The sequence below is a fragment of the Eriocheir sinensis genome, chromosome 67, assembly GCF_024679095.1.
Source record: "Eriocheir sinensis breed Jianghai 21 chromosome 67, ASM2467909v1, whole genome shotgun sequence".
Classification (NCBI taxonomy): domain Eukaryota; kingdom Metazoa; phylum Arthropoda; class Malacostraca; order Decapoda; family Varunidae; genus Eriocheir; species Eriocheir sinensis.
Window position 1 is genome coordinate 2,102,097 of NC_066575.1, and position 18,396 is coordinate 2,120,492.

The 18,396-nt window shown below is 43.3% G+C and overlaps 3 protein-coding genes across 3 annotated transcripts in view; 2 read left to right on the top strand and 1 right to left on the bottom strand.

The window, feature by feature from the left end:
• On the top strand, positions 1 to 9,479 carry LOC126987866 (uncharacterized). Its single transcript, XM_050845328.1, has 6 exons — positions 1 to 1,730; positions 2,238 to 2,416; positions 6,123 to 6,224; positions 8,727 to 9,008; positions 9,262 to 9,365; positions 9,473 to 9,479. The coding sequence occupies exons 1-6, from the start codon at positions 1,589 to 1,591 to the stop codon at positions 9,477 to 9,479; spliced, it is 816 nt and encodes a 271-aa protein (XP_050701285.1). The 5' UTR covers positions 1 to 1,588.
• Positions 9,479 to 16,860, top strand: LOC126987915 (probable glutamate receptor). Its single transcript, XM_050845495.1, has 5 exons — positions 9,479 to 9,688; positions 10,021 to 10,235; positions 10,530 to 10,747; positions 13,859 to 14,106; positions 14,357 to 16,860. Exons 1-5 carry the CDS (start codon positions 9,492 to 9,494, stop codon positions 14,619 to 14,621), a joined length of 1,143 nt encoding a protein of 380 aa, XP_050701452.1. The 5' UTR covers positions 9,479 to 9,491; the 3' UTR covers positions 14,622 to 16,860.
• The window catches only part of LOC126987914 (protein odr-4 homolog), a 12,549-nt gene continuing 9,905 nt past the window's right edge, over positions 15,753 to 18,396 (bottom strand). Inside the window, exon 8 of the mRNA XM_050845494.1 lies at positions 15,753 to 17,411. Coding sequence (XP_050701451.1) covers positions 17,230 to 17,411 — 182 coding nt within the window. The 3' untranslated portion in view covers positions 15,753 to 17,229. The remainder of the gene's footprint in view (positions 17,412 to 18,396) is intronic.

An 18,396-nucleotide genomic window follows, 5' to 3' on the forward strand; every position in this document is an offset into this window, starting at 1 on the left:
TATACACCTGCCCCACACACCTGTACGGCACCTCGCCTGTGCAGCCCTACACCACAAACCTGTACACTATCATCAGCTTCACACAGCAATCTCAATAAAGCCTGTCTGTTTAAGTTAACAAAAAATATAAAGTAGTTACACGTAGTTTTCTTTCTCCAAATTATATTTTTTCACTTTTTATGCGGACTGGACATCATTCCTTTTTAATGATTTTCTTCTTATAACGTTTTTCTGCCAAACTTGATCATTTTAGTTTCCCAGGTTGATTAAATTTATCTTTCTCCAGATTAACTATACGATGATCGCAGTGTCTAAATTTTCTAGACGATACGGTCTTTCGGGTCGCGAGTCAGTCTGTCCGACACATGATTAAAACAAATATTGTGCCCGCCAGCAGCTCTGAGTTAACCTGACGTGCCAGCAAATACGTTTGTCCATATGAGGACTTTTCTCTTTGGACTTTTTTTATAGAGGTTTTCAATTCACTGTTCATAATTTTAACTTCATGATTTCTGCAAACAACGCTTTCCTACAGAAGTCGGCATTGTGACTGAGGAAATCATTCGTGGCTCGGTAGCACGTGGCTCCCTCCAGTCATCACTGCGAGTAAAATAATCAACATCTACTGTTCACGCCTGAGGGACCGTCTCACGGATATTATGTACCAATAGTTTTTTTTAATTACTTTCACCAGAAAATATGTTGATAGTCAGAACACAATTGCTTAGTTAGTATGGATCACATGTATCATTACACTGTAAAAGACTATAAGTTTACTTACTTCTGCATCCGCTTGATAAAAAGGACGGAGAAAAAAGTTACTAGGTTTTCCTTATAATGACTTCAATATGTTAGAAATACAACAAGGTGAGCGATGCTTTCTTCGCATATTTTCATAAGAAATCATTTCAGTGAAATATTACGGCACCGAGCCGTATAGAAGAGGATCGGAGAAGCATTGCCTCTCCCGTTGTTCCGGCCAGAGGGCCAGGACACAGTGCTGCCTCGACCTAATTAATTCAGCTTTGATAGTCCCCAATCGTCCGACAAAGAATCGACCAGCAGGTGAATGGATGTTCGCCCCTAGCATCAGTGACAGCGGCGGCGGCGGTGGCAGGGCGGCAGTTGCTATCTGGTGATGGGAGGAGTGAGATGTGCGCCGACGAGTCTACGGTGGTGCTAGTGTTTGGAAGTACTGACACAGGGAAAAATAAATATCCCGTATGCACCGACGGGTATTGTCGAGTGCCCATGTGTGGCAGTAAAGGCACGAGAAAAGTAAGAAACAAGCGAAGCAGTTTTTCATAAAAAGGAAAAGTACAGGAAAATGTTTATTTGACGCCCTCGAAAAGGATTATCAGGTAACGAAGGAGTGTTGCATGAAACGTGTCAAACTAAAACTAAAGAAAAAATCTCTGAGAATATGTGCACTGAGGTCTCGCGAGTATTCTTAATTGAAGGCAAGAAATAACAGTTAAGCAGATCTCGTGCCTATGACTTTAAATGTACCCAAGGTCAAAAGACATAGTCGATTCGAAAATTATAAACTATAAACGCCACGCCCAGTTTTAATTGAGCGCCGCGGGTGATGTCGGGGTGTCTTGGCGCCGCGGGGTGCCTGCTGGTGGCGGCGTGGGCAGTGGCGACCTCAGGGCAGAACGTGACAACACAGGTGGTGGTGGACTTCGTGCAGTTTTACAGACACCGCGACGTGTACGTGATGGATTCAGGTAAGCCAATAGCGGTCACACAAACACACACACACACACACACACACACATAACGCCCATAGTTCTGTCCAGAGTATAATGTCCTAAATTATCATACTTTTTATTATTCAAAATGGTATTCTTTCTCGTTTGCTTTAGGATCAGAGTACTCTGGTAAAAAAAAGAAACGATAACAAAATGCTAAGCTAACTTTCCGCAGAGTTTTTCACTGTAATCCCTATTTGCTAACTAATTAAGGTACAGTAGGACTTTTTTTATCCATTAACAAATAAACGAATGAAAACAAGGAAATAAACAAGAATGGAAACTAATAAATAAGAAGAGAAACATGCTAACCAACAAGCAAACAAACAAACACGTCATCAGATAAGCAAGCACGGCGCCATTGGTAACTATTTTATGGGTAACTATTTTATGGGTAACTATTTTATGGGTAACTATTTTATGGGTAACTATTTTATTGGTAACTATTTTATTGGTAACTCTTTTCTCCCTGTGGCGTCGCAGCATTGGGCTCCTCGTGGGCGGCCGACACCTACCTCGCCCTGGCCACCCGCACCGCCGCCCTTGCCGCCGTGGTGCCCCTGGCCAGCCTCGGGGAGACACACGGCTGGCCCAGAGCCAACGTGAGCCCCCTGATGGTGGCGTTGCTGCCCTCGCCACGCCACGCCGCCGCCCTCGCCCAAGTCAGTGTTTGCATCCCGCCAGCCTACCGTCACTCACCGCCGCCGCCGAGCTCAGACTCTGTTCATAATTAAGGGGGTGTTGTGTCTCGCAGGTGGAGGTGGCGAGTAGTTGGGGAGGGGGGGGAAGAAAAGGGGCCGTGATTTTCTTTACACTTTTCTTTAAGGGGAGGAGTTATTAAAGGACTGGAGCGTTCGTGTATCCTTCCTTTTTAACGAGATCAGTGTAATTGAATGGTGGTTCTCGTAAATGAACAAATTAGTCAGAAAAAAACATAAATATAGGCATGTGAAAAGATGGACAAAGAGACAGCCTAACTGATACACACAAAAAATAGTTATATATTGATTGATACAGTAACAAATATAAATACAGATAGATGTGGATGTGCTTACTGATAGAGATAACGAGACAAGACACATAAATGGAGATATTGATAGAGATAAACAGATACGAAAAGGTACATTAATTGATTGATGACTGACTGACGGATTGACAAATAAATAGATAAAGGTAGAAGAGAGAGAGAGAGAGAGAGAGAGAGAGAGAGAGAGAGAGAGAGAGAGAGAGAGAGAGAGAGAGAGAGAGAGAGAGAGAGAGAGAGAGAGAGAGAGAGAGAGAGAGAGAGAGAGAGAGAGAGAGTGTGAGTGTGACTGTGTGTGTGTGTGAGAGAGAGTGTTTAATGGACGAGGAGCAAAACCCATCACGCGGTAGATGCATGGACACGATAATTAACATCCGTGCGTGTGTTCCGTCCAGAGCCATCAACAGGAACATTACCGAGCCCGCGTGTCGCCTCTTCGGCTGATCACTTAGGAGAAAATACGACTTTAAGTGTCCTCTGTAGTCGAGTCTTTTTTTCGCTAATGTATATGGCATTGTCGACATCTTTGCAGGCGGACAAAGATTTGGCTCTTTAAAAGTCATGTGTGTTTTTCTGCATACCACATACAGGAAGCTTTGATGTGAAGAAGAAATTTGAGTTCATCAGACTTATTTCAGATGTTTGTAATGTGTAAAGGACAAAGATATATTCTCTCTGTTTTCATACACTTCCTCTGAATTTCCATTAATTTGCACTTATACTGTCATGCTGTATGGCTGTGAGACATGGACACTGAATACTGACTTGGAGAGGGGCGTCGATGCATTTGGTACCAAGTGTCCTAGCAGGATCATGGGGTATCACTGGAATGAATATACGAAGGTAAGGAAGGAGTGAAGCAACGAGTGAGGAACGAATGAGAGAGCTAGCAGAAAGAGTGGCAATTAAATGAAACAGTGAAGCAGGGAAGAATCAACGGTAGTTACGAAAGGGAGTCAATGCAAGAAATAAGGAGCGAAAATTACGACTTGCAAATACAATAAAACTACTTAAGCCTTCACGTAACTAATGGATGGGGCAAGGTGATCGATCCTGCCAAGATTAACTCAGAATGGGAAGGGTAAATCCGCGGGGCTAGGTCGGTGATACATTTGGGTGGGTGAGTGAAGCGACGCGCCCCCTGCCGTATGCTCCCCGTTAATTAGCTAGCTGATCTATGCATGACTGGTTTCTCGTCTCCCTTTAAATCAGTGATCGTTTTTATCATCGTTTTATTCGTTAAAATATTGGTGTTACTAAGTGACCTCCGTAGTCTTTTGTTTCGTTGATGTCTGCATGACTGGTGTGTCTTTAAATCAATCACAGCTTCCTCATCATCGATTTATTCGTTTACAACAGTTTGCCTGGTATCGTTATCTTCGACTTTTTTATCATTCTTCTATTTTCATTTACCTTCACTTCATGCCGGTTACTTGCGTCTGTCCTTGTTCACCGCTTACATTTTTTTTCTCCCATCGTTTCAACCCAATAATAGAAATTGCCACTATCATTATCTTCGTTTCTTTTCTCGCCTCTTGTTTTCATTTTCCTCTGCTATAATTACGAGATGATTCGTTTACTAGAATATGCAAGCTTTCATTATCTTGATTTGTTTCTTTTCTTGCCCCTTGTCTTCATTTCCCTCCTCCGTAATCATGAGGTCATTCGTTTGCTGGAATTCGCCCGTTTACATTACCTTATTCTATTTTCAACCGTCTTCCGTCATTCGTTTCCTTCGCTACAAGAGGCTACTTGTGTTTTCGTCTGCTCACCCTGTTATTTGTATCTGCTGTTGTTATCATTTAATTTGCATTCTAGTTTTTTTGCCATTTAACACTGTCTCCGTTTCGCCAACAGCGTCTTCTGCCTGCATTTCCTTTTAGGATATTTCCTTTTTGATTCGTTTTTACTGTATCCACCTTTTCACTGCTTTCCCTTTCATTCCATAATTCCATCTTCCATTCCTCTTTTGTTCCTCTCTGTTGTTAACAGGCCTGCATGTAAATATGTAAACATTTTTCATGCTTACATATTACGCCTCCCACGGTAGGTCTAGACTTCCTGTTCGTGACATTTTTTTTACAACAAAGGAGACGGCTCAAGGGTAATAAAAAGAGTGTAGAAAAAGAAAGCCCGCTTCTTGCCGCTCCCACAACAGACGATAGTATAGAGTAGCCAAAAGAGAGGTCAATTTCGGGTGGAGAGGTGTCTTGATATACTCTTCTTGAAAGAGGTCAAGTTATAGGCAGGAGGAAATACAGACGAAGGGAGGCTGTTCCAGAGTTTACCAGTGTAAGGGATGAAAGAGTGAAGATGCTGGTTAACTCTTGCATAAGGGGTTTGGACAGTATAGGGATGAGCTAGAGTAGAAAGTCGAGTGCAGCGGTGCCGCGGGGAGAGGCATGCAGTTAGCAAGTTCAGAAAATCAGTCAGCATGAAAATATCGATAGAAGATAGAAAGAGAGGTAACATGGCGGCGGAATTTAAGAGGAAGAAGACCGTCAGTATGAGAAGAGGAGTTGATGAGACGAAGAGCATTTGACTCTACTCAGTCCAAGAGAGCTGTGTGAGTGAAGCCCCCCCATACAAGTGATGCATGACAATATTAACGATAGTCAAGTGTCCAAACCCATCGCGGGGACTCACTCGTACAGCCTAAGCAGAAGAAAACTCATCGAACAGATCATCATGAATACTAAGACATTAATCACCATGTCCTTGTCGATGCGAGCGTGATGAAGCAACATTTATCTTCACTGTCTTTGCGGCCGTGCGTCTCTGCTTAATGCGTTCGTGGAAGGATTAAGAACCCAGAGGAATTACGACAGACTGTCATTATATCGATCAGGCTAACATACAGTGACGGAAAGAGGCTCCAGTATTCACGGGGGGATTTGTATCCACCACCAGTATTTAATAATCTTCTGAGTTTAGGTGAGCTTATCCAATTAAACAATTCATATAAAGTAACTGTGTACAGCATATAATCTTCAGGGAGATTAATTTTTTGCACTATAAGCAAGCTTGAACACTACCATTAGAGGTTCATGTATGTTATAAGTCAGATAAACGCCTTGATCAAATAGTTAACGTATCTAGTATGCTCATTTATCATACATATCAACCGTGTTATGGGCTTGTTTTATATCTTAACATAACCTTAATTGCATACATTAATAAGTGAACACTGCAGCTTTTGCACTACTCTACTATTACGTGTCTACTACTACTACTACTACTACTATTATTACGTGCTCCCCCTCCACGCCAGACACACCTGTTGCATCATAACGACAATACAGTTTAATTACCCCCTACCCCCCGTGTCTCCCCCGGGCGTACAGGTGTTCCCGAGGGCCCCAAGCTGGTCCTCATGGCTGCTGCTGCTGCCTTCCCCCGACCTGACCCCCTGGCTGGAGCCCCTCACGCTTCTCCTAGACAGCATGGTGAGGAATGGTCTGTCTGTCCGTCTGTCTGTGTCTGTCCATATTTGCCTTTCTGTGTCCAGTCGTCTCTCTCTAACCCTCTATACTTATTTTCCTCCTCCCAATTTCATTTTTTCCTTCTTTCTTTTTTTCCGTTTTTCTCTCTTTTTTTCGCATCTTTATTTTTCTACAACCTTTCTTTTTTCCCAGCCTTCAAGTTTTCTATCTTACTTTCTTTTCCCCATTTTTTTCTTTTTCCAGCTTTCTTTCTTCGTTCCCAATTTCCTTTACTCATATTTCTTTTTTCCCATTACTCTCTCTCTCTCTCTCTCTCTCTCTCTCTCTCTCTCTCTCTCTCTCTCTCTCTCTCTCTCTCTCTCTCTCTCTCTCTCTCTCAGGTGTGTTCGTGCTACTTCATCCCCGTAGATCGATGTACTTTTGACAGGTAAGTACACGTCACGTCAGTATCCCTTTCGCCCTCATCGGAAAATATGGCAAGACGTGTGAATAGCCGTTGTGAGCGAAGAAAAAAAAATATCCACACAAACTTATACATAACACCTCCCCTGTCCGCAAACACCCCAATTACCTTTAATGCCTCAATCAGGATAAGGGGATTTAGTTCTCTCCTTGATGTATTCTAATCCCTTCTATACCTGAAGCTTATTTTTTTCTTTTTTACTTTTCATATATTTTGGGGTCGATTTTTTCTTGTCTCCTATACTTGCTCTATCGTTAACCGTGTATGTTTTTTTTTTCCTCCACCGACTCCCATTCATTTATTTTCTGTATCTTTTTTTCCTCCATCTACTTAGTCTTCTACCTTACCATTCTCTTCTATATCTAACACTTTTTATTTTATTTTCATCTCTCCCTTTGTCTCCCTTACTTTCTCTATCCTTAACGGTACGGCTATTTCCTCCTGCATCTACTCCTTACCTTTCTCTTCTATATCTGATACCTTATTTTTACTTTTCATCTTTCTTTGTGTTCGATTTTTCCTCCAGTCTTCCTTCCTTTTCTTTATCCTAAACAGTGCATCTTTTTCTCCATCCATTTACTCCCTTCCTTTTCTCTTCTATCTCACTTTTTTTTTACTTTTCATCCCTTGTGTTAGATATTTTTTCCCTCCGGTCTCCCTTACTTTCTCTATTCCTAACAGCGTACCTTTTTTTTCCCCTCCTTCTACTCTCTTATGTATCTCTTCCCTATCTTTCTCCTCCCTCTCCCCAGTTTTCTTTGACCCCTTTAACCCCTCTCACTTTCCATAAATATTCTATCACACTCCTTTCCACCCTTCTTCCGCTCTAGTTTCTCCCTTTTTTTATATCCTTTACGATTAGTCACGCCATTATCATCAGCCCTGTTATTCGGGCATCAAGATAAGAGGGAGCTACGGTACGTGCCCAACACACATAAACACATACATGCATACATAAGCCACAGAAAAGGGATGCAGACACGCAGGTTACTGTCACACTACTGATCTACGATGCGCGATGCAGTACTACATAGTCTATTTTGTACTCATATATTTTTTTTTTTTTACAACAAAGGAGACAGCTCAAGGGCACAAAAAAAGGAAACAATAATAAAAAAAAAGCCCGCTACTCGCTGCTCCTACAAAAAAGAATCAAAAGAGGTGGCCGAAAGAGGGGTCAATTTCGGGAGGAGAGGTGTCCTGATACGGTAGTCTACTGTATATCTTATAACGATGCAGTAGTCTTTTAATACTGATGTCCATTAGCCGTTTCATATAGTCCAGTGCAGAACAAAGGCCTTTCCCAACGTTCTCCACTTCTCTGCCTGATAGTGCATTCCCTCCTGCTGCGGCAAATGTTCTTAGTTTAATCGCTTCACCTGAATCTCTGTCTTCTCTGCCACTCAGTTACTTAGGTTGTCCATCTGCTATAAGCTCCGCACACAAGTTCATTTTTCTATTCCTAAATCTTAAACCTTTGTCTGTTATATATTCCATGATCCTCATTTCCTGTCTCTATGATGTATCTAGCATTTTTCTTCCTATTCCTCTTTCTGCGCTTCTTATCATTTTCTGTAAAAGTTTTGTCAGGCGCTAAGTTTCTGAACCGTTCACTACTTCTGTAACTTTTTTTTATCCAAGAATATTAATTTTATAAAACTATTATTTTTTTTAAAGAAAGGCTGCATAATCACCGCTCTCCCCTATACACTGGCGCCGCGTCCGGTCGAGTCAAGCCTCAGACGCCCCTGGTTTACGACTAACAAAATGCGACTCTAGTACTTTAGGCCGCTACTCAAAAATACTGTACTTTGGAATGTTCATTATCATATAGCTGATTTTTTTTCGCTACTAGAGTGACTGTTACGGATGCTATAAAATATTGAACTAAACAATAAATATTACAGGTAATGGGAATAACGCAAAATTTTCGTTACATCATGGACTACCCATAACCTTTCCTTCAGTCAGTAATACTATAACTTGAAGGACAGTCTTGGCCTCCTCGACTTAGACACCTGCCGTATCCCGCCCCTCCCTAGGTAACTGTGGCCGTCATCCCCCCCGAGAGTGCGTCCGCCACCCTCTGGCAGGTGTACCAGGTGGCTCCAGGCATGGACAAGAGGCTGCTGCACGCCGGCCGCTGGCTGCTGCCCACCCCCGAGGCTGACAAGGAGCTGGCCCGGGTCAGGGGTCAGATGATGCCCCGAGACAGGCTGGAGGAAAGGAAAGTGACCTTCGGCAGGATGCTTGGCGTGGTGGGTGACCCGCTGCTGCGACGGGAAGACCTTTCGGGCCTCCAGCTCACCTGCTCCACAATCCACGTAAGACAATTTGCTCTTCGACACACAGGTAGACCCTGGACCAATAGGACCAATTCACTGCTGATCCAGGATGCACCCACCTACTTTTTGTTGCTTCCCTCTTGCGCAGAAAACGTGAAACATGACATAACCCACCTGATGGAAGTATTCACTCAGGTCACCAGAGACCAAAACTGTATATTCGGTAGTATTCTTTCTGATTTCGAGTTGTGGCCACTGCAGCCTCGCCTCACGACCCCGTCTCTCTCACCAGGAGCCCCCAAATACCCTGCTAAAGCCTCGCCAGTACGGCACTGTCATCGTGACCGGCATATTCGGGGACGTCGTCACCACGCTGCAGCAGATCACCAACTTCACGTGCGTTACTGTGTGTGTGTGTGTGTGTGTGTGTGTGTGTGTGTGTGTGTGTGTGTGTGTGTGTGCTTTATTAATTACTATAAAGGTAAACTAAAAGTAATGTCTAGGGTTTGAGGTGACCACCTCATGCGCACACCGGCCACCATCAGGAAGGTGTGCCGGCCATCTCGGGACGGGCAATGGGGGAGCCTGAAGGAGGGACGCTGGACGGGCATGGTGGGGGACGTGGTGGCGGGGGTGGCGGACATGGCCCTGGCATCGCTGGACATCACGGCAGAGCGCAGCGAGGCAGTTGACTTCCTCCTGCCGGTCTTAGACACAAGGTACACTTACTTGAGACTTATAAGAGACTGCAATGTTGCCTTTTACTTGCTGCCTTACCCGAGTGCATCAGGGTGGGATTCATAGGTTAGGAAAATCTAGATTTCATAAACACCGGTGCATGATAATTGGTAACACAACTAGAACGGTGGACGAGTAGAACAGTATTAGCAGTTATATGGCGAGTGCAAATACGATGGGCATCCTTAAGAAAAGCTTACAATTCGTCTTCGATCAACTTAATCTATAACATATTGATATATGGTATATCGCAAATCACTTTTTCGTGTGCCGAGTGAGATTCAACACCAAGGTCAAGGCGCCTCCCCCACAGGTACAAGATGGTGGTGAAGCGGCCTACAAACAGGGACCAGATGTGGGGGACGTACACGAAGGAGTTCAGCGGCGGTGTTTGGGCCGTGATGGGCGCCATGACGGTGCTGCTCACGCTGACTCTGCACGGCACCACCACTGTCCTGGAGGTGGGCGAGGAGCGACTTTCCCTACTCGAGAGCTTCATCGTCGTCATGGGCGCCCTGTGTGGCCAGGGTAAGCATCACACACAAGCTCTGGTAACCCACTCTATTTTTAAGTTCGGCCCATAGCGCCGGTAGGCATTCCTGATGGAGACTGTAGATTGACCCCAGCCCGTTAGTGGAGCAGGCAAGTGTTTTATAGCGGCGCCATTCTTATTTGAGTTTCGCTAGTGCCCAGACAGATAGGTGGTCATCATTACAGTAGACTAGGGAATAGGAGTCTTATATAGTATTATATAGGTCTTTTATTGGTTAGTGCAAGGTAATACAACACCTTCCCTGTCATGCCTCTCCCGCGGTTCCCCAGGGTGCAGTAAGCCGCCGCGCTCCGGCCCCGCCCGCCTGGTGCTGCTGACGACGATGCTGCTGCACGTGGTGATCCTGGCGTACTACACCAGCAACCTGGCCTCCTCCCTGGCCGCGGGGCCACACATGCCCACCTTCTCCACCATCCAGGACGTGCTGAGCCAGACGCGGCTCTCCTTCGGCGTGATGCAGGGGGCAGCTCTGATGGAGTACCTCAAGGTGAGGCCCTGTGCTCTGCCCCGCGTGGCGCAGGTGGAAGCCTTGACCCGGGTGGATGGGGGCGCGGGACTATGATTGCGGGCGCCTTGTTTTATTAATGACGTGTCAACTTTTTCATCGCATAATAAAAGCTTTTTCATCACATAATAATAGATAAATGATTAAAACTAGTGGCAATTTACGCTGGTTGTCAAATCAGTTTTCATTGGCATACACGAAACGCAGCGACACAAGTGCGTTTTATTTTTTTAGCATGCAGGCGAGATGAGCGGTGCTTTGTTGCCAAACAAAAATAAAAAGGCAGCTTGCTACATAAGCGAGTTGGCAAGTGGAAAGAACTAAAAATATAGCCTCCCGGACACCACGACAAACATGACGAATATATAAAGATAGAGTTAGTCATCTCACACATCATCGTGAGCATGGCATGGCGCTCCTGAGAACAATATTATTCACGTCTTCCTGCCCCATTCACGTGCTGATCGTCCAGAATTAGAAAGTCATGGACGGAGAGGGCAGATGGGTAAGTGTTTCTCAGGTGCTGTCATGTGTAGGGTGAGTGGCCCCTTATGGAAGTTATGGTCTCCTGTATGTGTAAAACAAATTAAAGAAACACTCACCAACCCCAGCTCGGCGAGTCTCCATGGTGCTGGCTGGTGGCGGCCCCGGGTTCCGCGTCTGAGAACAGTAAACAGTCCGTCAGGCCTTCTCCTGTAGTGCAGCTGACTTGCCTGGTGGGCGAGCCTGTGGCGTCATGAGACATCCCAAGATCGTGAGACATCCCATCTTGAATACATACATGAATTTCGACATGGTACCGTGTCTATCGACTGCTTGTCGTCATCCATCCCACCCAAGTTTATTTATATTATTATGAAAGCAAATGATGACGTATGTCAACAATCACTTCTTCTTCTTCTTGTGACCTGTTCCGCTTTGCATAGCTTTTTAGGTCCTCCTTGGTACTTTTTACACTTAGATGCTTCACTTAGTTACTCTGTGATAGTAAAGATTGGGTTCCGCGATGCGAAATTAAAAATGGGATGTCTTAGGATATCGGATGGCAGATGTCACCACAGAGCCTCTCATAACTCACTCTTTGGTCGACTGGTTAAAGAGTGGCCCTCCCGTTTCGCTGGTCGTGGGTTCGATCCCAGGCGTCAAAACCTTTCCTTGTCTGGATTAATTTCTCGTGTTTCGTTACATGCGGTGGTCGTGTTGGAGTAGAGAAAAGAGAAAATTCGGGCGTTTCACAACCACCCCTTATACTATTGTCAACTCCTGGGAAAATATCTTTATAACAGACCAATGACCAAAACTCCGTCACTTCATCATTACCTTGCTCCACAGGCCAGTATCACCATGACCCGTGCACATTTTACAATAATTATACAAAGAACACCTACACTTTCCGCTGTTTTACAAGTTCTCCACTGCCAATAAGAAATTTATAAACATCATTTAAACAAGTCACTCTCATTATGTATCTATCCATCTATATTTATAGCTAATCTATCTCTGTCTAATTACATATATCAACATCAGAGGTTCTCAAACTGGGTGCCACGGACAGTGCCTAGGGGTGCCACAATATTATGAATTTAGAATCATGCCTTTTTTTCTTCTTTTAATGTTAGTTTGCATTTACAACTCTTAAGTTAATCTAATTCTACTGATGAGTTCTATGTACTGTACCGTATGTTAATTTTGGTTTGAGTATGGATAATAATTTTAAAATCATTAATTAAAGTAATTTGAACAGGTACAATTGTGTATAAGAAGTTAATTCACGTGCCACAAAAAGGTTTATATAAGTTCAGGGTTCCATCACTGAAAAAAGATTGAGAACCACTTATCTACATCAACAATTATAATTCACAAATGTCTTCTCTGCGTGACACGTAAACGCGATGAAACAAGATGAAAAGAACATTAACAATAAACTAAATTGAGTAAATTCTAACATTAAATCAATAGATAACAATACTATAAATAAACAAAAAATCCCTTACCGTCCTGTGAGATGGTCCGTCTCTCCGCGCGGTGCCGCAGTTGGCTACACTAATGTTGCACCCACGTGGACACCAACGACACAAACACGCACAGAAACTCAACACCTTGCTAACTTGGTTCTTGTTAACACACACTAGCCCCATAATATACGAAGCCTTATTTATATAGTTCTCGCAAGCACTAACCAAGCTCGCCAACACCACGCCACACCGTCACACACAATTACCGTACTCAAAACATCGCATTTACCAGTTCCAGGGCCCAAAACTTTCTCACCCACACAGATAACGAAATACCAGTTAAAGTTCTCGTTAAAAGCATTACTTATTGACGTTTGTTTGCGATAGCTGTGACTCAGAAACCGGAAAATACGATGTACTGTCTGAATATACGATAATTTGGTAACCCTGACACCACCGGACACACCACACCACCACATCAACACCACGCCACACCCTTACACGACCCTTCAAAAACACCACGCCACACCCTTACACAACCCTTTAAAACACCACGCCAGCACCACCAAGCACCAGCACACCAACACCACACCACCCAAACCCAGAACTGTTGTTATTACCCTCACTGGCCCCTCAGCTCTTCCTATACTCAACGCCACCCTACCCACACCACGCCCCACACCAGACATCACGCCACCACACTTAAAATCCATTACTTGGCTCATGGTTCCTCCGCAAAGCACATGGAAGCATCGCAACACCACCCACCGTCACTTCACACAAAACACTGACTATTTAAACCCCCGAGCAGTGTTGCCAACCCAAAAATTGTTGCTTCGTTGGGGATATACCCCAAGGGAGAAAGACGGAGCATGCCGCGCAACCACGAAGACGGCTGGTAGAAAGATGCCCAATTCTTTCAAGGAGGAGGCCCAACAACGGGGCTGAGGGTGTCGGAGAGCCCACCTTTCCACTCCCATGGCACCGGATAGGTCTCGAACTCTTACGCTTCAACACCCCGCCAGAGCGCAAGGGGCAGACTCTACCATGGGACCACGGGAGCCCCTCTACACGAAGATGTTGTTATAAGCTAATCTCTCTCTCTCTCTCTCTCTCTCTCTCTCTCTCTCTCTCTCAGACCTCGGACAACCCCTACCACCAGGCCGCCTACAGCATGGTGACGGCCGACTCAAGTCTCACGGTGGCCACGTCGGCGGAGGGCGTGGCCAAGACGCTGACGGAGAACTACGTCTACATGGACACAGACCTCTTCATCTACAACAACCTTGACTGCCGCCACTACGTCCTGCCCGGCGCGGAGTTCAGCGCCTCCACCTCCATCGCGTTCACGAAGGGCTCCCCGCTGGTCCGCATCCTCAACAACGTGTAAGACATTATTATGTAGTGTGTTGAATGTTGGTTACTCTCTCTCTCTCTCTCATGAGGCGTTGGAGGTTCAGTCCGTAAGAATAATAGTCTACACTCTACACCAAAAATAAGGGGCAAAGAAACAAAGCATAGCTACGCCTCTGCATATCTAAAGAATGGAAATACGTAGTACGTACAACGAGGGAGAGGTGAAAGCTAGAGATCCACACCATGCAGGTTACTATCACACACTATTCCTTCCCCGCAGGCTGCTGAGGATGAAGACTGGCGGGCTGATGAAGAAGCTGGAGGCGCAGTGGCTGCCCCTGAGCGAGGACTGTGACCAGGCCAGCGTCTCGCCCCTGCGCCTCGCCGCTATAGTCACCCCCGCGCTGGGCTTGCTCCTCGCCATCGCACTCGCCCTTGCCTGCTGCTGCCTCGAGCGGATCGCCAAGGCCAGGGAACGCAGGGGCAGGTCCATAGCCATTACTGATACTCGTAAAGGAAGGTTATGTATCGGGATGCTGAGCTAGACCAAGGCCCACTCACTGAGAAGGCCCTGGTTAGACATGCCGTTGCTTACCGCTGACTGAATGGAAATGATGTTATTTTGACACCTAACACCTAATACTATGTAGTGCTAGTCTCTTATTATACATAGATCATACTTGTGTAAAATTAATTATTTGTAAGGATCTCCATTATCTCTCATTTGTTTTGGTAGGATTACCATCACTGATATACCATGCCTCACCCCATCTTAGCATTCACAATACATTTACACAGTCATTCAACACTGCACTATTGTATATTATGTTAGTTCAATATAATTCTTCAACTCACCTTTACTCTTGTGTCCTCTTTTATGTGACAATTTTTTTTTTCTTCCGCACTTACTTCCATACTTGATTCAATAACTCGGTCATTCTATCAAGCATCACCTCTCTCCCATTTTTGTACATTTCATATGAGATTCCATCTGGTCCTGTTGCCTGTCAATTCCTCTGTTTTCTCGCACATCTCCTAACCTCCTCCCTACTAATTGGTTCATTCGGTTCACTTGCATCCATTCTTTCCAGTGTCACACATCCTTCTCTCCCATCAAACACTTCACCGACACCTTCCACTTCTTTCCAAAATTTTCTGACCGACCTTATATTTTTTTCCATTCCCCATTCATTTTCATAACTCCCACTTTCTCGATATTTGACATCTCTTGACTTCTAATAAATCCTTTTCACCCCACTCAACCCCTTCTCATGCCACACACGACTCTCTGTTCAGCAATACTCTTTTTCAGCATAAGGGTCATTTTAGGCGAGAGATTTGATCATTCAGGTGTACGGCTGTTGAAAGCATACCCTTCACATGGGGAGGGACCTCAGCTTCTGACTCCAAGGCACCCCTACAGCTTCAATGGACATGTACTGATGTTAATCCTATCTTGTATATTTTCTTTCTCTGCCTCCACTCAGCTGAGTAAAAGGGCAAAAATGACTACCTTCAAAACACCATTCACATGTCTGATTAACCACAGAGGACATGACTGTAAAGCTGCCTCAGAGTGAATGCATGAACAGAACTATTCATTGGAAGTACAATTTAATACAGCCAATATAGACCCATTCAGGAAAATAACAATGTCATGTCATCACGACCATATAAAAAGGCTAATACTATAATCTAAATTGCCATATAATGTATATGACAAAAAAAATTACATTGAGGAAATGAATGCACTGGTGTGAAAATTGAAATATTTTACAGTAAATCTATATTATCACATTGATGTTCCATCCTCACCTTTGCTATAGTGTGTACAAAAACCTTCCCAGTGAGTGGCCCCGAGCCAGGCCAAAACAAGCTGCTCTTCACCCTCCCCCCAAGACAAGGAAACACAGGAAATGTTGAAGGACTGGGAATACATATCACTAACTTTTAAAAGCATAAAACATTTAGTCATGAAAAATATACCTTCTGACCTCAGCTGATTAGTAATAATGAAAGCACCTCAATTGCAAATTTAAATTCCCTATTTGGCTCAGGGCCACTCAAAAATAGACTGCCCCAGATTATTATGCACATGTGGAATTAGCACCTACAATTTTTTTTTTTTTTTCGTGTGTGTAAATATGAATGTGTCCAAGGTAAAAGGAGGCACAAACTCTTTGATTTTATTTGACTTAAGGTGTGATGGAGGGTGTGATGGGGGTCCTCTCTCTCCCCATTGCATAAACTTTGTTTTCTAACATTTAATTAATAAAAATAAAGGTACCTTTTACAACCACAGTCTTGTACCTCCACATCTGTGATTAAGACAACATTGCTGCCTTTTTCTGGCAACAACATTTAAGTCTTTCTTTATATTAATTCTACCCCTGGACTGCTCCATTTCTGTAAATCATGAAAAATCTTCAGCACTGAATTTAAGACTTCCCACAGTATAGCATCTTCTTGGCCTGTGAGCTCCCCAGTTTGGCACTCTTCTGCTGATCCCACAGTGACACACTGACCATCTCTTCCATGGCTTGCTCTAATTTTGCTAGCAGAAACCCAGAGTGAAAAATCCAACAACTGTATAAAAATGCAGAGAAAACTTCAGCAAGATGAAATACATACATTAATACTACTGATCAAGGCATAGATAAATACAAACTGTGCTTGATGACTTATATAAACAATGCATGAAAACAGAAAAAGACTTCTATCACCACCACATAATACAGGCTTTCACTGAAGCATCCTAACAGCCTGGAGAACTGATAAGAGAAAATAACTTCATCAACAGCAATATTGTGAAAGTATTCACCTTTGCATCCCTGCACCTTGAATTTGTCACATGCACACAAAAAATAAATCCTCATGATAGAGAGCACATACAGCATTAGAACCAAAAAACACCACGATGACTGAACTGACCAGCGTTCAACAACCCTCAGACAGTAGCACAATAAACCAGGTAGACTAAATAAAAAGCATTGAGGAATATCTTAGATTCCCCTCTCCCCCAAAAATAATAGGCTTTGTGAAACTCAATAATTATTATAAAACTAGTTGGTTCACACACTGAGGGTTCCCATGTAGGAGCCATAACAATAATTCAGCTACAGTGACATTGTTTATCCTATACTCCATCGTGACCTAAGTTAACGGACTTGAACTCTGTAGTGCAACGAAGGATACACCCATGCCCACGGCAGCCACTGCCAGCGCCAGGAGTAGGTGTGTGGTGGAGCACGGCCCTTCCCTGGAGGACCCCTGCACCTCCATTTCCTCACCACCAGTCACACTGATGTCTGCATTGTACATCACCTCTGAAGCATCTGTAAGGGAAGGTCCACAATTTCCACTATAAACTCTATAAACTATAAATTCTATAAAAGCCATTCAAACTTAACCTCTTCCATCCCATGTGAAAGATTCTGTCAAGAATTCTAAATTCTAAATGTGTGATCTCAGTTTTTACAGAAGACAAAATGTTAAAATTCAGTTTCATTATCCATTTCCAGCATCAGGGACTGAAAAACGTGGCAGGTAACTACTAACTGCAACAGATGCTGTGAGCAGGGAAGACATGAACTGGATACCCATGCATGACAATGACTTGATTTTTATGTCTCTCGTAATAACAATAATAATAATAATAATAATAATAATAATAATAATAATAATAATAATAATAATAATAATGATAATAATAATAAATAATAGCAGTAATAATAATAATGATAATAATAATAATAATAATAATAATAATAATAATAATAATAATAATAATAATAATAATAATAATAATAATAATAATAATAATATGAAAGTACTGCAAAAAACAGGTGAGTCATCATGTGACTAATTAAAATTTGCATTAAAATAGAATTACAAATTTAAATAAAATAATGTGTTGGTATTTGATATATCATTGAAATTTTACTATAATATTTTCACTCTTACTTGACTTAACCTGGTAGCAGCGACGGGCCAAATTTGTGCCATGATTTAAACCCCCCAAAACAGATGATACATAAACTGATCACAAAGGCTTCGATATATATTATGAAATGGTTTGTGTGAGTGATTATTTTTTCTCATTTTTCTCACTTAGAGGGACCATTAAGAAACATGATCCCCGTTGCTACCGGGTTAATTGTACTCAACAAAGACGTAACTCTTTGCAACAACAAAGTACAGTAACATGCCTCTGATACTTTCCCACATCTATTTGCTTCAGTCCCTATGTAACAAAATCTTCAATGATATTTCTCAAAGATACTTTTCACCATCTTTCTTCACCTCAACTGACTTATCATC

Excerpts from the sequence above, each read along its gene's own strand:
- LOC126987915 (XM_050845495.1), top strand. The coding sequence starts at position 9,492 with ATGCGCACACCGGCCACCATCAGGAAGGTGTGCCGGCCATCTCGGGAC. Across the intron at positions 9,689-10,020 it reads CTGCCGGTCTTAGACACAAG|GTACAAGATGGTGGTGAAGC; the intron begins GTACACTTACTT and ends CCTCCCCCACAG. Across the intron at positions 10,748-13,858 it reads CTCTGATGGAGTACCTCAAG|ACCTCGGACAACCCCTACCA; the intron begins GTGAGGCCCTGT and ends TCTCTCTCTCAG.
- LOC126987866 (XM_050845328.1), top strand. The coding sequence starts at position 1,589 with ATGTCGGGGTGTCTTGGCGCCGCGGGGTGCCTGCTGGTGGCGGCGTGG. Across the intron at positions 2,417-6,122 it reads ACGCCGCCGCCCTCGCCCAA|GTGTTCCCGAGGGCCCCAAG; the intron begins GTCAGTGTTTGC and ends CCGGGCGTACAG. Across the intron at positions 9,009-9,261 it reads TCACCTGCTCCACAATCCAC|GAGCCCCCAAATACCCTGCT; the intron begins GTAAGACAATTT and ends CTCTCTCACCAG.